Source organism: Ascidiella aspersa, chromosome 8 (assembly GCF_963924565.1).
Source record: "Ascidiella aspersa chromosome 8, kaAscAspe10.2, whole genome shotgun sequence".
Lineage (NCBI taxonomy): Eukaryota > Metazoa > Chordata > Ascidiacea > Phlebobranchia > Ascidiidae > Ascidiella > Ascidiella aspersa.
Genome location: NC_139454.1, coordinates 23539886 through 23556149, shown reverse-complemented (window position 1 = coordinate 23556149; position 16264 = coordinate 23539886). Strand labels below are relative to the sequence as shown.

At 35.7% G+C, this 16264-nt stretch overlaps 1 protein-coding gene across 1 annotated transcript; it reads right to left on the bottom strand.

Moving 5' to 3' along the window:
• Positions 1-226: 226 nt before the first annotated feature.
• On the bottom strand, positions 227-4842 carry LOC146136947 (uncharacterized). Its single transcript, XM_083396293.1, has 4 exons — positions 4776-4842; positions 3623-3799; positions 1979-2240; positions 227-1280 (listed from the first exon to the last, which is right to left on the bottom strand). Exons 1-4 carry the CDS (start codon positions 4840-4842, stop codon positions 1178-1180), a joined length of 609 nt encoding a protein of 202 aa, XP_083252419.1. The 3' UTR covers positions 227-1177.
• Positions 4843-16264: the final 11422 nt, after the last annotated feature.

The following is a 16264-nucleotide window of genomic DNA, read 5'->3' as shown; positions in this document are numbered from 1 at the left end:
TGATTTCACGCTTGATCAGGTAAAGTCATTTTCAGAAATAATACTGGCAGAGATGCTAACTAACTAAAGTTTAGATGGTTTCTGATAAAAACATACATTTGTTTGTTTGCAAAAATATTGTATTATTAGGAAGTTATAGTAGACCTGATGCCTTTAGGGAAAGCTTACCGAGATCAGTCGGCCTGGCCAGAATTAATAAGCCTATAGCTTTTGTATGCTTCTTTTATTTTACAGCAAGTGAAACAAGCGCGTACATACGCTACAGTGACACATTCGAAGAAATAGTCGTGTACAGGTATAAACATGTTGTGCAAGATTGCTACACCTATTAATACAAAGCACACTGCGCATGTGGTACGCGACAAAACAAAAAAATTAGCAAGAAATCTATCGTCTTCAGTAATGACCAGTGTTCCTTCTAAAATAGTTTTCTGGCTGAAACCAAAAAGCCCAATAAGGATTTTAGTACAAACAAGGCAAGAAAAACAAATAGCCAGCGGTGAAGTTAAAGGGATCTACAGTAAGATATCATCTTTCGATGAAATACTCATACAAATACGTGAACTGTGATCTAGTCCTTCTGAAGTCGTGTTTTTTACCAACGATAACGGCCCAGGTATCACATTTGTTATGGATACAATAGAGTTCGCATAAACCCTTACAAAATTTACTTAACATATCTATCTTCTTACTTGTGCACTTATTAAGTTTTTGGGCTAATACACTTTGTCTACGGTTATGCTGTAATAAAAGTTGCTTGAGAAGCAAATTTTTGGTACAAATTGTTATGCGAACCTTGAAACACTGGTCGAAAGGCAAGTTATTGGGCCACACATAAAATGGGTTTGCGCTCAAATACACTTTGAATGTACGCAGCCAACATATTTACACGTAAAGCGACAATAAAAGAAAGAAAAAAACAATCCGTTTATGAAAACATTGAGCGTACCTAATCTTTATTTTTGTGTTAAATTTTTTAATAGAAATTAATGCAGACAGATAGATTGACCTATAAATTTGACCCCTTTGAAATATTACTCGCTCCAAAGAACATTCTTATATATTACGATGCTTAAATGTATCGACTGTAAATTGCCGAAGCATCGATAGCTTGTGTTATGTCCTGACTACACCAAAAATCAAAGATGTTCGAATGTAAAATGGCGGCGCTGTCAGTTCAAGACGCTTTTGGACGAAGAACTTTTGTAAGAAGGTGATACTGTTCTCCTAATATATTCGTGTCCCCGTAAAGACGGTCGTCGGTGTTCCGGACAGTTGCTCTGCAAACAAAATATTCCAATTAGCGGTTTTAAGCACCAACGAAAACGCGACTATTAGCACGAATTTAGGAATGCCTATGTTAAGTAACTTACCATGACTGTCGCATCAAAAAAGCTGCAACTTTTAGAAATAAGTCCAGCAAAAAAGTATAATTAATTGTTTTTATGAATGCTAATACATTAAAGTTAGGTAAAATTAAGCTTTTTATGCTTTGGATTGTACCTGTTTATTACCTATGTAATGGTAGGATAATGTTTGTAATTAATTTTAACAGCGCGCACATTTTTCTTGATAAAAGAGTCTATATTTGCTGACGAAATTCCACCTTTAGCATCACGACCAGTGGTCTTCAAACTTTCCTACTTAATAGACACCTATTGCTTGAAATAACGCGGAGGGCTTGGAAATATTATAAATAAAACTGTACAGTTATTAATTCTAAAATCGAATCAGTACTCTTATAGACTGCCTTCTGTCCACGAGCTGTTAAATAATTTACTGCCTAAAATCCAAGGTTTTGTTTTACATTTTTTTGTCATAAGGGTGCATCGAAGTTATTAATAAAAAAGGTAGAATACTTCCTATTTTTTTGCTCGCGAGTAATTGGAAGTGTTTGCGCTTGTAAGGCTGGAAATAAAGAAAAAAAGGTAAGGGTGAAAATAAAAATAAAAACTTGGGGAACCACTTTTAATCTCACCTCATCACAACGACGCTTCCGCATATCGGCGCCCTCCATTTGCCCACCCCCTTTTTCACGTGGCGCCGCTTAACGTCGAGAATCAGCGGCTGAGCACATCCGGGTGGTGGCGCTGCGAACTTGCGCCCGCGCTTCCGGGTTCGCCGGAAACTTCCCACGCTGTCGCCGCACGATGTCGTCGTTGAGTTGGCTTGGAGAGTGACGTAAAAACCAGTGATGGCCGTTTTGCTTTTTCTCTTGTACTTCGTGACTCTGACTTGAACTGAAGAAAAAAATGGCCTTGGTAGCAAAATGGTTTAAAAATGTAGGTCAAGTCAAAGCTGAAATGACGCGAAAGGTTGATCAAATCTAAATCTGATGTTTTACTTGCCACACTAAGACACGATACTTTTAAGCTTTAAAAGAGCTCACAAACAATGCTCTGCACCTTTAAAAAAAAAAAAAATCTTAAATATTTTCTCTTAAATTTACATTTCGGGTGATTGCAAGAATTCTCACCACAAATAGTACTTGCTTCATTTAAACAATTGTTGCAGAACTATACTAAAATCTAATAAGAATATCAAAGCCCATATAGAAGTAGTATCATTTTAAACGTTTCGAATAACTCTTTATTTATTTTATGACTATGTTTTGAAAAACAAATCAAAATTCTACCTACTTGTGTATGGGCTTTAATATTCTTAAATCTTACTACTTCCCACAACAGGGATGGCGAACCACTGTCCCGCGCCACAGAATTTTAATGACCCACTTGTCTCTTTAGAAATATCGAAATGTTATTAATCATTTTCATGAAAGAACAAATATGAAAAAGTTCTTCGTTAGATAACTCTATTTAAATAAGGACTGGTAAATCTGTGGGTCGTGCAAAAGTGATTAAGGCGTGTCAAGTATAGGCCTACATTAACTGCACTTTAACAAATCGGTGCAAAAAAGGAGACAACTATAAAGCATTTGGTTTATCGCTGTAAAACGGATCGGGTGGTGATCCTTTAAGGGAAACTATGAGTGCGCGGACTAAAAGTTCTGAAACCCTGGTTAAATCAATAAACCATGCTGAAAACTTTCTGCTGAACTCCTGTAAACCCGCTGCAGCATTTGTTTAGCATTTGTTAACTATTTAGCTTCTTAATATTTGTGGGAATCCAAATTTCGAAATCCTCCAAAAACATTGAATTACCAACCCAGACAATACTTAAAACGACGCAACAGCAAAGTTTCGCATAAAATTAGCAAATAATTAAATATATACCCACTTGTGAATTTTGTAAAAATTGAAGACGTGTTTGTGACCCGCGCGATGAAAAGGTTCGCCATCCCTGCCCTACAACTTGCTGTGTGTTCTCGATTAAACGTAATTTGCGCAACGCGTAAATAAGAAAAAAGTAGACGCCGTGCGGAGTTTTTCTGACAGACAGAGTGCTAATTTAAAAAATACTATTAGATACAAGTGTATATAAACCAAAAAAAATTGGTTTGGCCTTGCGCCGCCTTTTCTCCGTTTCCAAATGATGCAGACAAATCAGTTGAAAAAAACATTGTATCTTAATTTTTTATGTGTTTTTTTATTTTGTTTTTCATTACCAAGTAAAACATAGGAGAACTTAAAAATATAGTAATTAGCAACATGATAAACCGTACCCGTGTGCAATTTTCCGGGTCGGTAGCGTCCATGTTTGTTCAGGCCCTTGACGACCAGCTCAAAGTGGGGCCTAGAAGTGCTCAGGACGCCCGGAAGGACCCAGTTGTCGGCCACCTTGGCGTTCCAGAGGGGTATTTGACACGAGGGCGGGACTTTCCCCAGCAACCTTCGTGTACCTGGGTAAAAGAGAAAAAAAAATAATGAATGAAGGTTTAAAACATTGAGTTTTTATTTTGACGCGATAACGATATTTTGGACGAAAGTCTTTCTGATAAAAAAATGACGTCATGTGTAATAGCAAAATACCCAATTGGTGAATTATAAGCGAGCAAGTGTAACGCTTTAGCTTCAAAAAATTAAACCGCTTTAGCGAAGCTATTTTACTTATAATACTGATTTTCAAAAACAACTTCCATTTTAGTAGAAAACGTTGTGTACTGCATGGCTAATAAATATATATACATGAAAGATGGTATCATATAATGTGATATCGGACAAGTACCGATGCTACCACTTGGCATTGGGTATCGGCTCCGATCCGGTATTACCGAACACCCCTACGCCTTGTCACTCACAGTAGGACGCTGCAACAAAATGGCCGATTTGCAGCACAATTAACGCAAAGAGTTATCTGGAGACGGCACGAAAATTTTAAACTTTTTTGACCCATGCCACAAATAACTTTTTTCTCAGTGAATAAAAACCCCTTTCGCGGCAAATTTTAAACCATCGACCTTGGTAGGCTACGCGAAATTAATTTCGTATAAGTCGACTAATTGTTATATGTAAGTAAGGTCGTTATAGTTTCGAACGTAACAAATAATGCTAAAGACGTAGGTTTTCTTTGAAAATCATGCGATAACGAAAACATTAGTTGTCTGTCAATCGTGTAACACCATGTAATAAATATAGACATTTGAAAAAACTAATGCGAAAAATTATACTTTGTAAAACCATTTTATCGTGTGGAAAATACACCACGTTCGAGCAGTAATTAATTGAGTGTAAAAAAATCTAAAATCCGTTATCTCTAATTGCAACGGTTGATTAATTTAGTCGATTTAAATTTGGGTCATGAAAAGTGCTGGTTGTTTGAAAATTTGATTGTTACAATGTTATTGTACTGTAAACAAGTAATTTAACTTTACTTACGTTTCTTTGAGGCCGCTGATGCAAGCAAAGCCAGACCGACGACAAGCAACAACACAACTTTTACCATTTTAGCAGAACTATATCCTGTTAACAATAATAAAAAAACATGAAATGCTTAAAAGGCGCAGGTTGAAAAAACAAGTTGGCACCTTAAATCGAAATCCGCTCAAAACATAAAATAAAAAAGTAGCACCAAGCCAACGCCCCTGTCTGTCCGAGCAAAAGTTGTTTTCCTCGAAAACTGGACATTTTGGCCGAAAAACAACTCCGCGAAACCTTTTTCGGCGATCTGATAAGCGCACAAGCGCGGATAAGTGAATTTATAGCCAGCGCCGATGCTTTAATAAAACGCCCTAGGCCGGGCATCTAAATTTAAACCACGCCGCTTTTCCCTTTTTGCCTTCCACTCCGGTCGAAATCGTGATGGGCTGCTGGTATTTTGGGACTGACGGACTGACACCTGGATTTTGCCTTCCGACGGCGACCGTAGACTGTAGAGATGCCCGCTGAGCGCCGCGCAATTAAAATATCTCGCCTCCGAGCTTGGCTGATTGATCTGATATTCGGCGAAATCCGGGCCGAAAACTTTTTCGCTATTTACATGCGACTGGAAGCTGGAAATATTTGCGCAATTGGTTTCCTTAAAAACAAACGCCGCGCTACAGCGGTTTAGAAGAGTTCTGAACTGTCAGCTCAACATTCTTAGAGTAGATATTACCGCTTAGGATGAGATCATACTTTTAAATGACCGGCAACCGAAAAACTTATGCTATATAGACCTTACTAAACATTAAAAAGTGAAATATCTTTGAAGGTATTTAATCGCTACCAAAATCTGAGACATAAAAAGGTATGAAGTGTGATTAGGGATGTCAGATACTTGACATTTTATTCCGATACCGGTAACCGATAATTTGGGCAAAAAGTATCGCGAACCTATCCGATAGGAAAATGCAATTTTTGTGTTAAAATAAGAAAAATAGATAAACCATGTTATTAGTCCTAATTTTACTTTAAAAAAGTTAAGTTCCCTTCAGTTGTTAATCTCTATTTTAAAAAAACTACCTTTTTTGAATTGCAGCATTGAATCCAAATTGTGGCTGTAATTCCTTAAATAAGTTGGTATCGTAAAGAACTTACTTTTCTTAAATAAAGGACTTAATTAGACAAATTTCGCTGTAACCAGCAAACATTTTGGGCCACGAGACAACAAAATAAACAGTCTGCAGCAACAACACGTGATTTTTTAACAAGCACGTTTGTATTTAAAATAGCGGTATTTAAATAATCCTTTGCAGCCCACAATTTTCCATTTACAAAAATGTGGTATAGAAGCCCACTTAAACGTGCTGCTTTGCGTCCTAATGTCTGTCTGTTAGGCCAAAAAAAAAGAAAAATCCCATATCTGGCGTTTTATTTTCAACTTGTGTGGGCATGTTTAGTCTGGAATTCTTCAAATACTCTTGAAATCAGGAATTAATCTTTCTGTAAAAAGTTGTACACAAGTTGGTTTACAGAAAGATTATTTTCTGATTTCAAGAGTATTGAAGAATTCCAGACTATAGTAGTTTTAAAGTATATAATTACTATATACTTTAAAACTACTAACCTTTTCAATAAAAATATAAAAGCCATAATATTTGATAAAAGCGACATTTCGCAATTTACAGACGTTTCAACAATAACTCATGCCATCATCAGTGTAAAATTCAAGTGAAGATAAAAGCGATAAAACGTAAAAAGAAAGGAAAAAAGGACAAAAAATAGCAGCGAAAAAAAGGCGATGTATGGGTCAGTTCATACCGCTAGGTGTTAAAAAGATATAAAGGTGCCGAGGTTGTATCTATGTTGAGTTCTGGTTTGTGATGTTGGTCAGCAATTCCAGCAAAAAAAGGCGACATTTGTTATGCCGCGAGCCCAATTTTACACTGATGATGGCATAAGTTATTGCTGAAACGTCTGTAAATTTCGAAATGTCGCTTTTATCAAATATTATGGCTTTTATATTTTTATTGAAATTACTAAAGAAACCCGTGTATTGTGTTCCATACTATACTTTTGTCTTGAAAGAATGTGCAATTTGTCCTGTTGCGCAAGCCATTATATTATTTTGCAAATTTCATCACATACTAAGTACTATCTCTTTTTACTACTTTCTGCAATCAAATAGGTTCTAAACTCAACCATTGGATGCAAACTTTTTAGTTTGCTGCACCAAATGAAACAAAAACGCAGCAAAATTTGCACAAAGAAAAACATAGAATTATACTTAGGCCTACTACTCGGTAAGAAGACCCAGTTATTTTTACCACCCCAAAAGGAAATTTTCTCCAAAAAAGGACAAAAGTACAATGCTAATGAAATTTTAACTTTGAAGAATTTATCAGGGAGTCGAACCGTTTGACTTTTCCGGTTCACGTTCAGGTTTCGGTTCGGAGGAATTTAAAAGTTCAGGTTCAGCTCCGGTTCAACCATCTTTATTTCAAAACCGGTTCATAAAGTTCCTGTTCAGATACAATATAGTTTGCGTTAAATCTCACAATGTGGGCGATAATTGTAGAGAATAATCTTTGATCTGTAAGTCATTTAATCTAAGTTACGTGACTCATTAAAAAACAGCAACTCATTATTGAAAATAAAAAATTAACGATTCTTTCATTCAATATTCATATTTTTTTCATAAAATTTTCAACATGGCGTAACTTGACTCTATAAAATAGAAGTTGTGACGTCATGCAGGAGCGAACCGCTTTTATTTACAGGTTCGGTTAAGGTTCAGGTACTTTTAAATCATTCGGTTCAGTTCCGGTTCGGCCCCTTAAAATCTTATAAAAACCGGTTCAGGTTCGGAAAAAATTGACCCAAAACCGGTTCATAAAGTTCCGGTTCGGTTCCGGTTCGAATCCCTGGAATTTATCAAAGACAAGTTTATTTAATCTGATACTTTCGACGAAACTTCATTTAATTTATCTTAGGCCTTATGCAAAACAGTCACAGAAAAATATACAGTAGCCTACTTGTGTTGAAAATATTAGCAACAAAACGCAAACTACAAAAGGATTCTTTCGTCGGACGATCTATAAAAATTTTCTATAGAAAATACAACACATCCTATTAAAAGAAAACGTATGGCACAATGGCAGCCCCATCGGGTAAAGCAAAATTAGTAAACACGATAATTTTAAAACGACAATAATAGGAAAAGACGAAACAAGTTATTTTACATCTACAGTCATTAGTAATCAAGTTATGTACAAACAGGTTATTTTCAAAAATGACAAGACGTTCTGAGGAAAACTTAAGAATATCCCAAGGTACACACAGTTTAAGAATCACTGCTTAAAACTTTGGAGCATAATGGTTGTAGGTTGTAGTAAGACGTAATAAGAATATCAAAGCCCATACAGAAGTAGATATCATTCGAAACGTTCCAAATGATACCTACTTCTGTATGGGCTTTGATATTCTTATTAGGTCGTACTGCTTAAAAACTCACAGCTTAACTTTCCCAACTACATTGACTAGTAATGAGGCTACAAAATACAAATATGGGATGTACAGCAAATAAGCCTTTATTACCAAACTATGCAACAAATAAATGGTTACTTCGTAACAAACAATTCGTAACTTAAACCAAAGATCAGGTGTATTAAAGCCATTAAAAAAGTTGCAGAAAATTAAAGCGCTTTGCGAAAAACGGTTTACCGAATTTTACGCTTGTATCCATACTATGGGATTGCACACTCTTTCAGAATGTAGCTCAAATTAATTTGGAAAAAAATCAAAGTTCAAATGCATCAGAACCAGCAGCTAGTCATGCAAGTTCCTCCATTAATGGTGGCAGCTGGACAAGCCGCCAATCCAAGGTTAAGTCGTTATAAGAAAACCATGAGAGGACTTGGGGTAAGTCTGGTATTACTATCGTGAGAGTTTTAGTTTTTTTGACGATTACTTTAAATTTTAGTGCCTAGTTTGATTGTTTGTTTTTGGCACTTAATCTAATTTCACGCCTGTTTTTGTAATGACATTAACAACTAAAAAAAGACCCAGATAAACTCTTGCCTATTCCAAAATCCCACCCATAACTCCATCAACGTCCAACCCCAACCATTACAAACCCAGTAAAGTAGTCAACTTAGAAACACTTTTAATTAAAAGCATACATAAATTATTTGACAGAAATGGTTTCAAAATGTAATTTTAGCAGTGGACCATTGCAATTATTTTCGCATTAGAAAAATTAAAATGCTTAACTCAATTTTATGTAATTAGCCGAACAAGCCTATATATATTGTAATTTAAAAATTAAAACCTTACTATTGCTGCAGACGGAAAGCCAGCAAAAACACTTAACATGTCAGAAATATCTGCAGGCACTTTGCGAGCCGTTCAAGTAATAATGATTAATTAAGGCACGCCTTGTGTGCAAAAGGTGGTTTTAACGAATGATTAGTTTGTGGCCTACAATTTCATTTGGTCTTTATTTCTTGCATTTTCAGTGTTACTGTGCTGTGTTTAACAAGCAAGTTGAAATTTCGCTAATATCAGATTGAGATTTTTAGACTGCAACAAACATGTTTTTTTAGTCATGTAGAAAAAAAAGAGACATGTTAAACAAAAAGATGTTTAGACATGTATGGAAGAAATGGCGTTAGCAAGGTTTGCTGTATGACAACTTAGCCGCATGTAAAGGTCCATCAATCAAGTGTTTTTTTAATTTATTATTTTTTCGAAAAATATATTTCATTTTTTGAATTATAGCCTACTGCAAGATTTTAGTTAGGCATTCATGTACCCCCAAGTGGTCCACAGACTAATTTTAGATTAAAATGTATTTTTTGTGGCTTTGAATAATTTTGGCATTCGATGCGGCGTCATTCTTCTCGTTAAATGGGGAATCGATAAAAAATCGACCAAATGAAACGTGTAAACGTGATGATTTCCGAATAGTTTATCAGGAAGAATTATAGAGCTGGGAAACTTAAGTACCTTCATTGTTAATTTGCCATTTTCTAAAAAAAACTTCAAATTGGACAGCGGTGAGTTAAAACCGCTTCTGGAAAGTCGAAATTAATTTGCGTCCAAATAAATTTGGCGTTTTGAAACGACACCGCTAGCACCCTTGTATAGGACAAGTACCACCACTACCACTTGACATCGGGTATTATTTACGATACGATTTATCGGACACAATTCGTAATAAGTTTCAGTAACTGTACAGTAGGATACATGTACGCGACATCATACAAAAACAAATAACAAGTATGCAATTTGGCGTATAAACTAAAATTCTAAGTTTAGTTCGTTTTACACTTGCATCTACAGAAATAAAATGGCCACTAATGCCCTTCTTAACTTAACCAACAAAAGAAAGTATAGAGAACCGTGATATAGAACTTGTGGAAATATGTCAAGCACCTGCTGGTTTAGATGCGGGCTCAACGCCCAACCGTGGTTAATCGTTCAGCTAATAATACCCAAAGGTGGTCGTCCACTCCTTACACTTGTGGTTAAGTATAGCATGGGAAAGTAGGGCACGGCGCTAGACCTCCATGAACCTTGACTTGATTGCTCCGTGATTGACAGGTTATTGGCGCGTGAACGGAAGACCGAAATTACGATTAGTGTTTATAAGTCGTGGCTGCTAATTTAGGGATGTATGATCGTATCGGATAGTAGCGGTACTCGTCCGATACTAGGGTGGTATCGGTGCTGATCCGATACTACATTAATATAGGTATTTAAGCCATGATATGTCACCGAATAAAGAACTTATAAAGAACGTTTTAAATAGTAAATTCGTCAAAAATAGTAGGTTTACAAGTATTGGGTATTAAACTTCTTGGTATAAATCGAATTTTGGCCTAATACCCCGTAAAAATATCTAGAACGTTTATAATTTTTCTATTTTGCGTGTTTAAGCATAGTGGTGACGTCATTGGTATCAGATCGGAAGGCGTTACTTTGTGTCAAAATATCGGGTATCGTATCAGGATGAATGTCAAGTATCGGACATCCCTAGGTGTTATGTTTGCAGGCCAAAACCGAGGGTGCGATCTCTTTGACATAGTTGGAAACTGGCCTATTTGTGAAAGGCGAAATTTGGGAAAGGCGTGAACTTTATTTTTACCTTAACCAATTTATTACAATCTGAAGCATAATTTTTGTGATAGTTTACCACTTAATGAACTACGTTTTGTTTTTTAATTTAGTTAACGAAACTACGACATTTAAAAACTATAGACAGTTTAATTGTAATACAGTCCTTATGCATTTTTGCTTTAATCTTCTCTTTTATCGTTGTTGTTTCCTATTTTCTGTTGTAACCTGAGTTCCTTATACCTTCAGGGTCAACTGACTCGATAACAGTTGAATTGTAATAGCATTATTTTTTAATACTCCCACCACTTAATGCTGTAACAGTCATCCATATTTTATTTACTATGAGGTTATTAAAATAATTTTAAAACAGATAACGCATATTTATATAAGTCGAAAGTTTAAAATTATTATGCCATATGCCTTAGTTATTGCTAATGCTGTTGTGTGCATTCCAAATTTCTCCTCTCGGATCACAGTTAGATATTTGTGGAACATTTAGCGTCATAAGGCCGCCATTTTGCCCTGGAGTCGACCGAATACACAGTTGAAACTGTTCACTCCTAGATTTATGGTTGTTTATTTTAGGGTTGGCAAGCCTGTCAATTGACCGGTCAAATACGGTCTTAATGATAGTCAAATAATAATTGTTTTTGTTTTACAAACCATTGTACTTGAGCCAAAACGTTCATATATTTATTTAAAGTTAAAATCAAGGTTTATTTTTAACGTCAATTGCATTATGATAGTGTCACTGTGTATAGTATTTAACCAATATTTGACCTATTTGACGAGTATTTGACCGGTCAGACCAGTTTTTTTTTGACTGGTCAAATGCCTAACCCTAGTTAATTTTATCTGTCCTTTATTGTCCATTAGAATACCTATTTTTTAACTATAAGCAAAGACTGAACGCAATTAAGGTTAATTGCTTTGTAACCTATTTTTGTGTTAAAGTACAAGCTTCCCCACTGTAACCACACAAGCTCTGTATAGGGAAGCCACAAATTTTTTAATCTAAGTCTTTACATTTCTTTAAATAAATTTATTTGTATGTATGTGAATATCGGTAGATATAGTAGATATATATATTTAAGATTTTGAAATATATAAAAACAACAGAATAAACGACTGATCACAGAAAGATATTTGTGGAACATTTAGCGTCATAGGGCCGCCATTTTGCCCTGGAGTCGACCGAATACACAGTTGAAACTGTTCACTCCTAGATTTATGGTTGTTTATTTTAGGGTTGGCAAGCCTGTCAATTGACCGGTCAAATATGGTCTTATTGATAGTCAAATAATAATTGTTTTTGTTTTACAAACCATTGTACTTGAGCCAAAACGTTCATATATTTATTTAAAGTTGAAATCAAGGTTTATTTTTAACGTCAATTGCATTATGATAGTGTCAGTGTGTATAGCATTTAACCAATATTTGACCTATTTGACGAGTATTTGACCGGTCAATTGACTGGATTTTTTTTTTTTTATGACTGGTCAAATGCATAACCTAGTTAATTTTATCTGTCCTTTATTGGCCATTAGAATACCCATTATTTTAACTATAAGCACAGACTGAACGCAATTAAGGTTAATTGCTTTGTAACTTATTTTTGTGTTTAAGTAAAAGCTTCCCCGCTGTAACCACACAAGCTGTGTATAGGGATGCTACAAAGTTTTTAATCTAAGTCTTTAAATGTCTCCAAATTGAATTCTTTGTATGTATGTGAATATCAGTAGATATAGTAGATATATATATTTAAGATTTTGAAATATAAAAAAAAAAAACAGAATAAACGACTGTTCGGAGGTAAATATATGGGCTATACATAAGAGTCAATATATATTTACATTTTACATGTACACAAACTAGATAGGTTCAGTTTCTTAGGTTCTGTACGCCCGTTTTACTAATTACTTGATAGGCGGAAACCGTTCGTTTTTTACCTTTTGCCCTATAGGCTAGTGATTCTTAACCTTTATTTCGTAGGCCTACCCCATTTTTGGTGCACAAAATTTCCGTAGCTCAATATTTTTTAAAAAAACTATAAAATAGGTTTAGAACAAAAAACAGAAGAACTTATTGGACAAAGTAGCATTTGGGTAAAATTCGAATAAGATTAGAACTAGAATTAGAGCAAACAAGCAATTCACAAATTAGATAAGAATTAGAATTATCCGCATTTTGCTCTAATTAAATGATTTATAAGAATAGAATTATCTAGTTGTCCAAGTCTATCCTACACAGACTATTTTATTGAAAAGAAGACTAATTCGATTACCTAACGTGGTCTTGTGGTGGCAGTACGCCGAACTCGTGATCGGGCTGATCTGTTCGATTCTTGGGATATGCGTTCTCTCAAACGCCTACGGAGTGAGCCACTACAGAAGCTATTACGACTACAGTACCGGAGAGGAGCTTTATTATTACACCAGATTCGACAACCTCGGAGAAGGACTGTGGTGTGGAGTATGGGTGAGTTTGGTAAAACTGCTAGCTGTTTTTGTTTTAAATGTGCTGTCCTATTTTTTCGTAGCTGGTTTATTTAAGAGTTTTGACCTTTAAGGGTTCTGGCCTATTTTAAAGGTGCTGGCCTATTTAAGGCCGGGACTTCTAAACTTTTTTTCTAAAGGGACATAGGCCTATATTTTTTTCATGAGGGTTGCCGGCAGCATTTGGCCCCCGAACCGTGATTTAGTGGCCTTTTCTATTGTGCTGGCTTTTTTAAGGGTACCAGCCTATTTTTAGGTTACTGTCTTAATTAAGAGTAACTGCTTTATTTTAGGGTACTGGCCTATTTAGCAGTTTTAAGGTTAGGCCTACTGACCTATTTAAGGCGCTGTTCATTTTAAAAGCTACTGGCCATTTTTAGAGTGCCGGCCTTTTTAAGAGAGCTGGTGAGTCATGGTTTGTGGCCTATATAACGGTTGCTGGCCAGTTTTCTGGTTCCTGGTCTATTTAAAATGGTTGTCTGTGGTATTGATCTATTTAAGGTACATTTAAAGTATGCTGACCAGTTTTCAGGTTGGTGGCCTATTTGAAATATTTGTCTACTTAAGGCTACTGTTCTATTAAAGGTGTTGATCTCCTCATTATGATCACCGTACTTAAAAAACTTTAATTAAACAGGTGTTTAATAAATACTGAATTTTTTTCTTTTTTCCCGCGAAAAAAATAATTGCCGTCGAATCAGACGTCGTTTATTTCTTTACCAGGCCGGGCATTTTCGCGCTGGAAAGTGATTATGTTTGTTTGTTTTTAAGATCATCGTTGCTGGATCTGTCGGAATTGCTTGTGGAAAGAAAACGTTGACACGCGGTTTGGTGAGACAGTTGTGATACAACTTAGTAGTGCTTGATGGCTTCGTTTGTGTTTTATTTAAAATGCCAGAACTATACCACTTAACCAATTTGGATATCCGCTTTTTGGTATTTAATTTCGATACCAATATCCGATATTTTGAACAAAGTATTGGGATACAAACCTTTACCAAACGTCTGCAATACTTTGCTCAAGTAAACAAAAAATTGAAACGTTTAATGATGATTTTTCAGGTTAATAGGGTAAAGCAGGGGTCGGCAACCTACGGCCCGCGGTCCGGATCCGGCCCGCCGATGTAATTCATCCGGCCCGCCGCCTCTTAGTCAAATTAGACGCGAATCAATTTTGATGCTGTCTTTTGAACTAAATCAGCGCTTCTATACTGTTGCGCCATGGAAGGCTGCCAAGTGCGTCGCGGAAAAACGGAATACGTATTTAATAATATTGGACATATATTTTTTAATATTTTTTTATTTTTTATTTTTGGCAAATATGATAAAACTTGCAAGAAATTTAAAAGAAATGCCTGTATACCCAAAACAATCGCGATCGCTTCGCTCGCCAGGTCTGCCCTCACAAACACTGAGCTAGATTAACTTGAAATGTTATCGCGTTCCCTCGAAGTAGTTTTATTACACTTTTCATTAGTAGAATGGATGACGACGTGTGAACTCGAATTTTAAACCAAACAAATGCTTTTTTCGCGCTTTGCGTCAACACTTCACTATCTCCTTAAATGTAATTAAACACGCTTTTAAGTGCAAAAAACACCCGGGCCCACCTGATTCACAGTTGTTCTAACATTTTAATAACACAATTCTTAGTATAAATTTTGTGCAAAGACCTTTCTCAGTTTGGTTTTGGCCCGCGACTAGAAAAAAACTGCCGACCCCTCGGGTAAAGTATGTTATCGTAAAGAAGTATAGTTACCTCCAGTTGGTAACCTAGTAATTTTTTATCAATATAGTTTTCAAGGTAAAGACCCCGTTGTATTGCAAATCCTGACTAAAATGCTTATTTATCAATTTAGTATCGGATCGGCACCGATACCACCCTAGTATTGGACGAGTAGCAATATTAACACTTGGAATCCGGTGTCGGCTCCGTTCCGATATTATTGAACATTCCTACACTTAAAATGGTTACATTGACAACGACAGCGTTAATTTTAGATGCTGTGTTAAATGTATCGGATCGGAGCCGATACCTGATGCCAATTTAAGGTGCTGTATTAAAAGTATCAGACTTTTAAAACAAAATTTTAAGTGTGAATGGCATAAATCGAGGTATTACTTAATATATCGAGGTATAACGTATAATTCGAAAGGTTCAAAATGATACCTACTTGTATGTGGGCTTTGATATTCTTACTGCGACTTACGTAGAAGTTTTTTATTTCTAGCTTAACTCCAACATCGCTTTCTCCATACTCGGATCATTGTTTTCGGCACTCATGTTTTCCATAGCGGTGCCATTCAGCATAATATACAGCGTTAACTACGGCCAGGTAAGGAAAATCAATAGTTTGACAGTTTTGTTAAGAACTACTGTAAACACGTAAAGGAGTTTCAGTATTCCATGCTTTTACAACAAAGTTTGAATTTTTGTCCGGACTTGCAATTTGATTAAAATAAAAAACATTTAAACTTTATTTACTTTATTTACTTTAATTTTTGAAAAAGCTTTTCACCACAACTATGTTTGTATTCGATCAGGATAAGTACTGTGGTATGTTTTCACTTGTTAACCTTCATTGTGCGGGAAATTTCGTTCAAACTTTTCTTTGTTCATTTTTGTTAAGGGCTTCTTAAACATTTTTTAACGTGGACACAAAAAAATTGGTTCGCGAGGACCATGGTCGGCATGGAACGTTTAGAAATTACGTAAGAACACCTACGTCATAAAAAAGAAACTTGCATGAAACTGATATTTTAAGTAAAAGGCGCCAATTGGTTATAAACGTTCATAGCATGCCACCTACTTCTATTTTGGCTTTTATATTCTTACTGCGGCTAAAACTTCAGCCATTATATCCCAAGCCTTATAGCATACATATATATTCA

Bases quoted from the DNA above. Each gene is read 5' to 3' on its own strand.
- LOC146136947 (XM_083396293.1), bottom strand. From the start codon at position 4,842: ATGGTAAAAGTTGTGTTGTTGCTTGTCGTCGGTCTGGCTTTGCTTGCA. The intron at 2,241-3,622 runs GTACGGTTTATC...TTTTTTCTTCAG, and splicing joins ACCCGGAAAATTGCACACGG to TTCAAGTCAGAGTCACGAAG. The intron at 1,281-1,978 runs GTGAGATTAAAA...TTTTGTTTGCAG, and splicing joins GGAAGCGTCGTTGTGATGAG to AGCAACTGTCCGGAACACCG.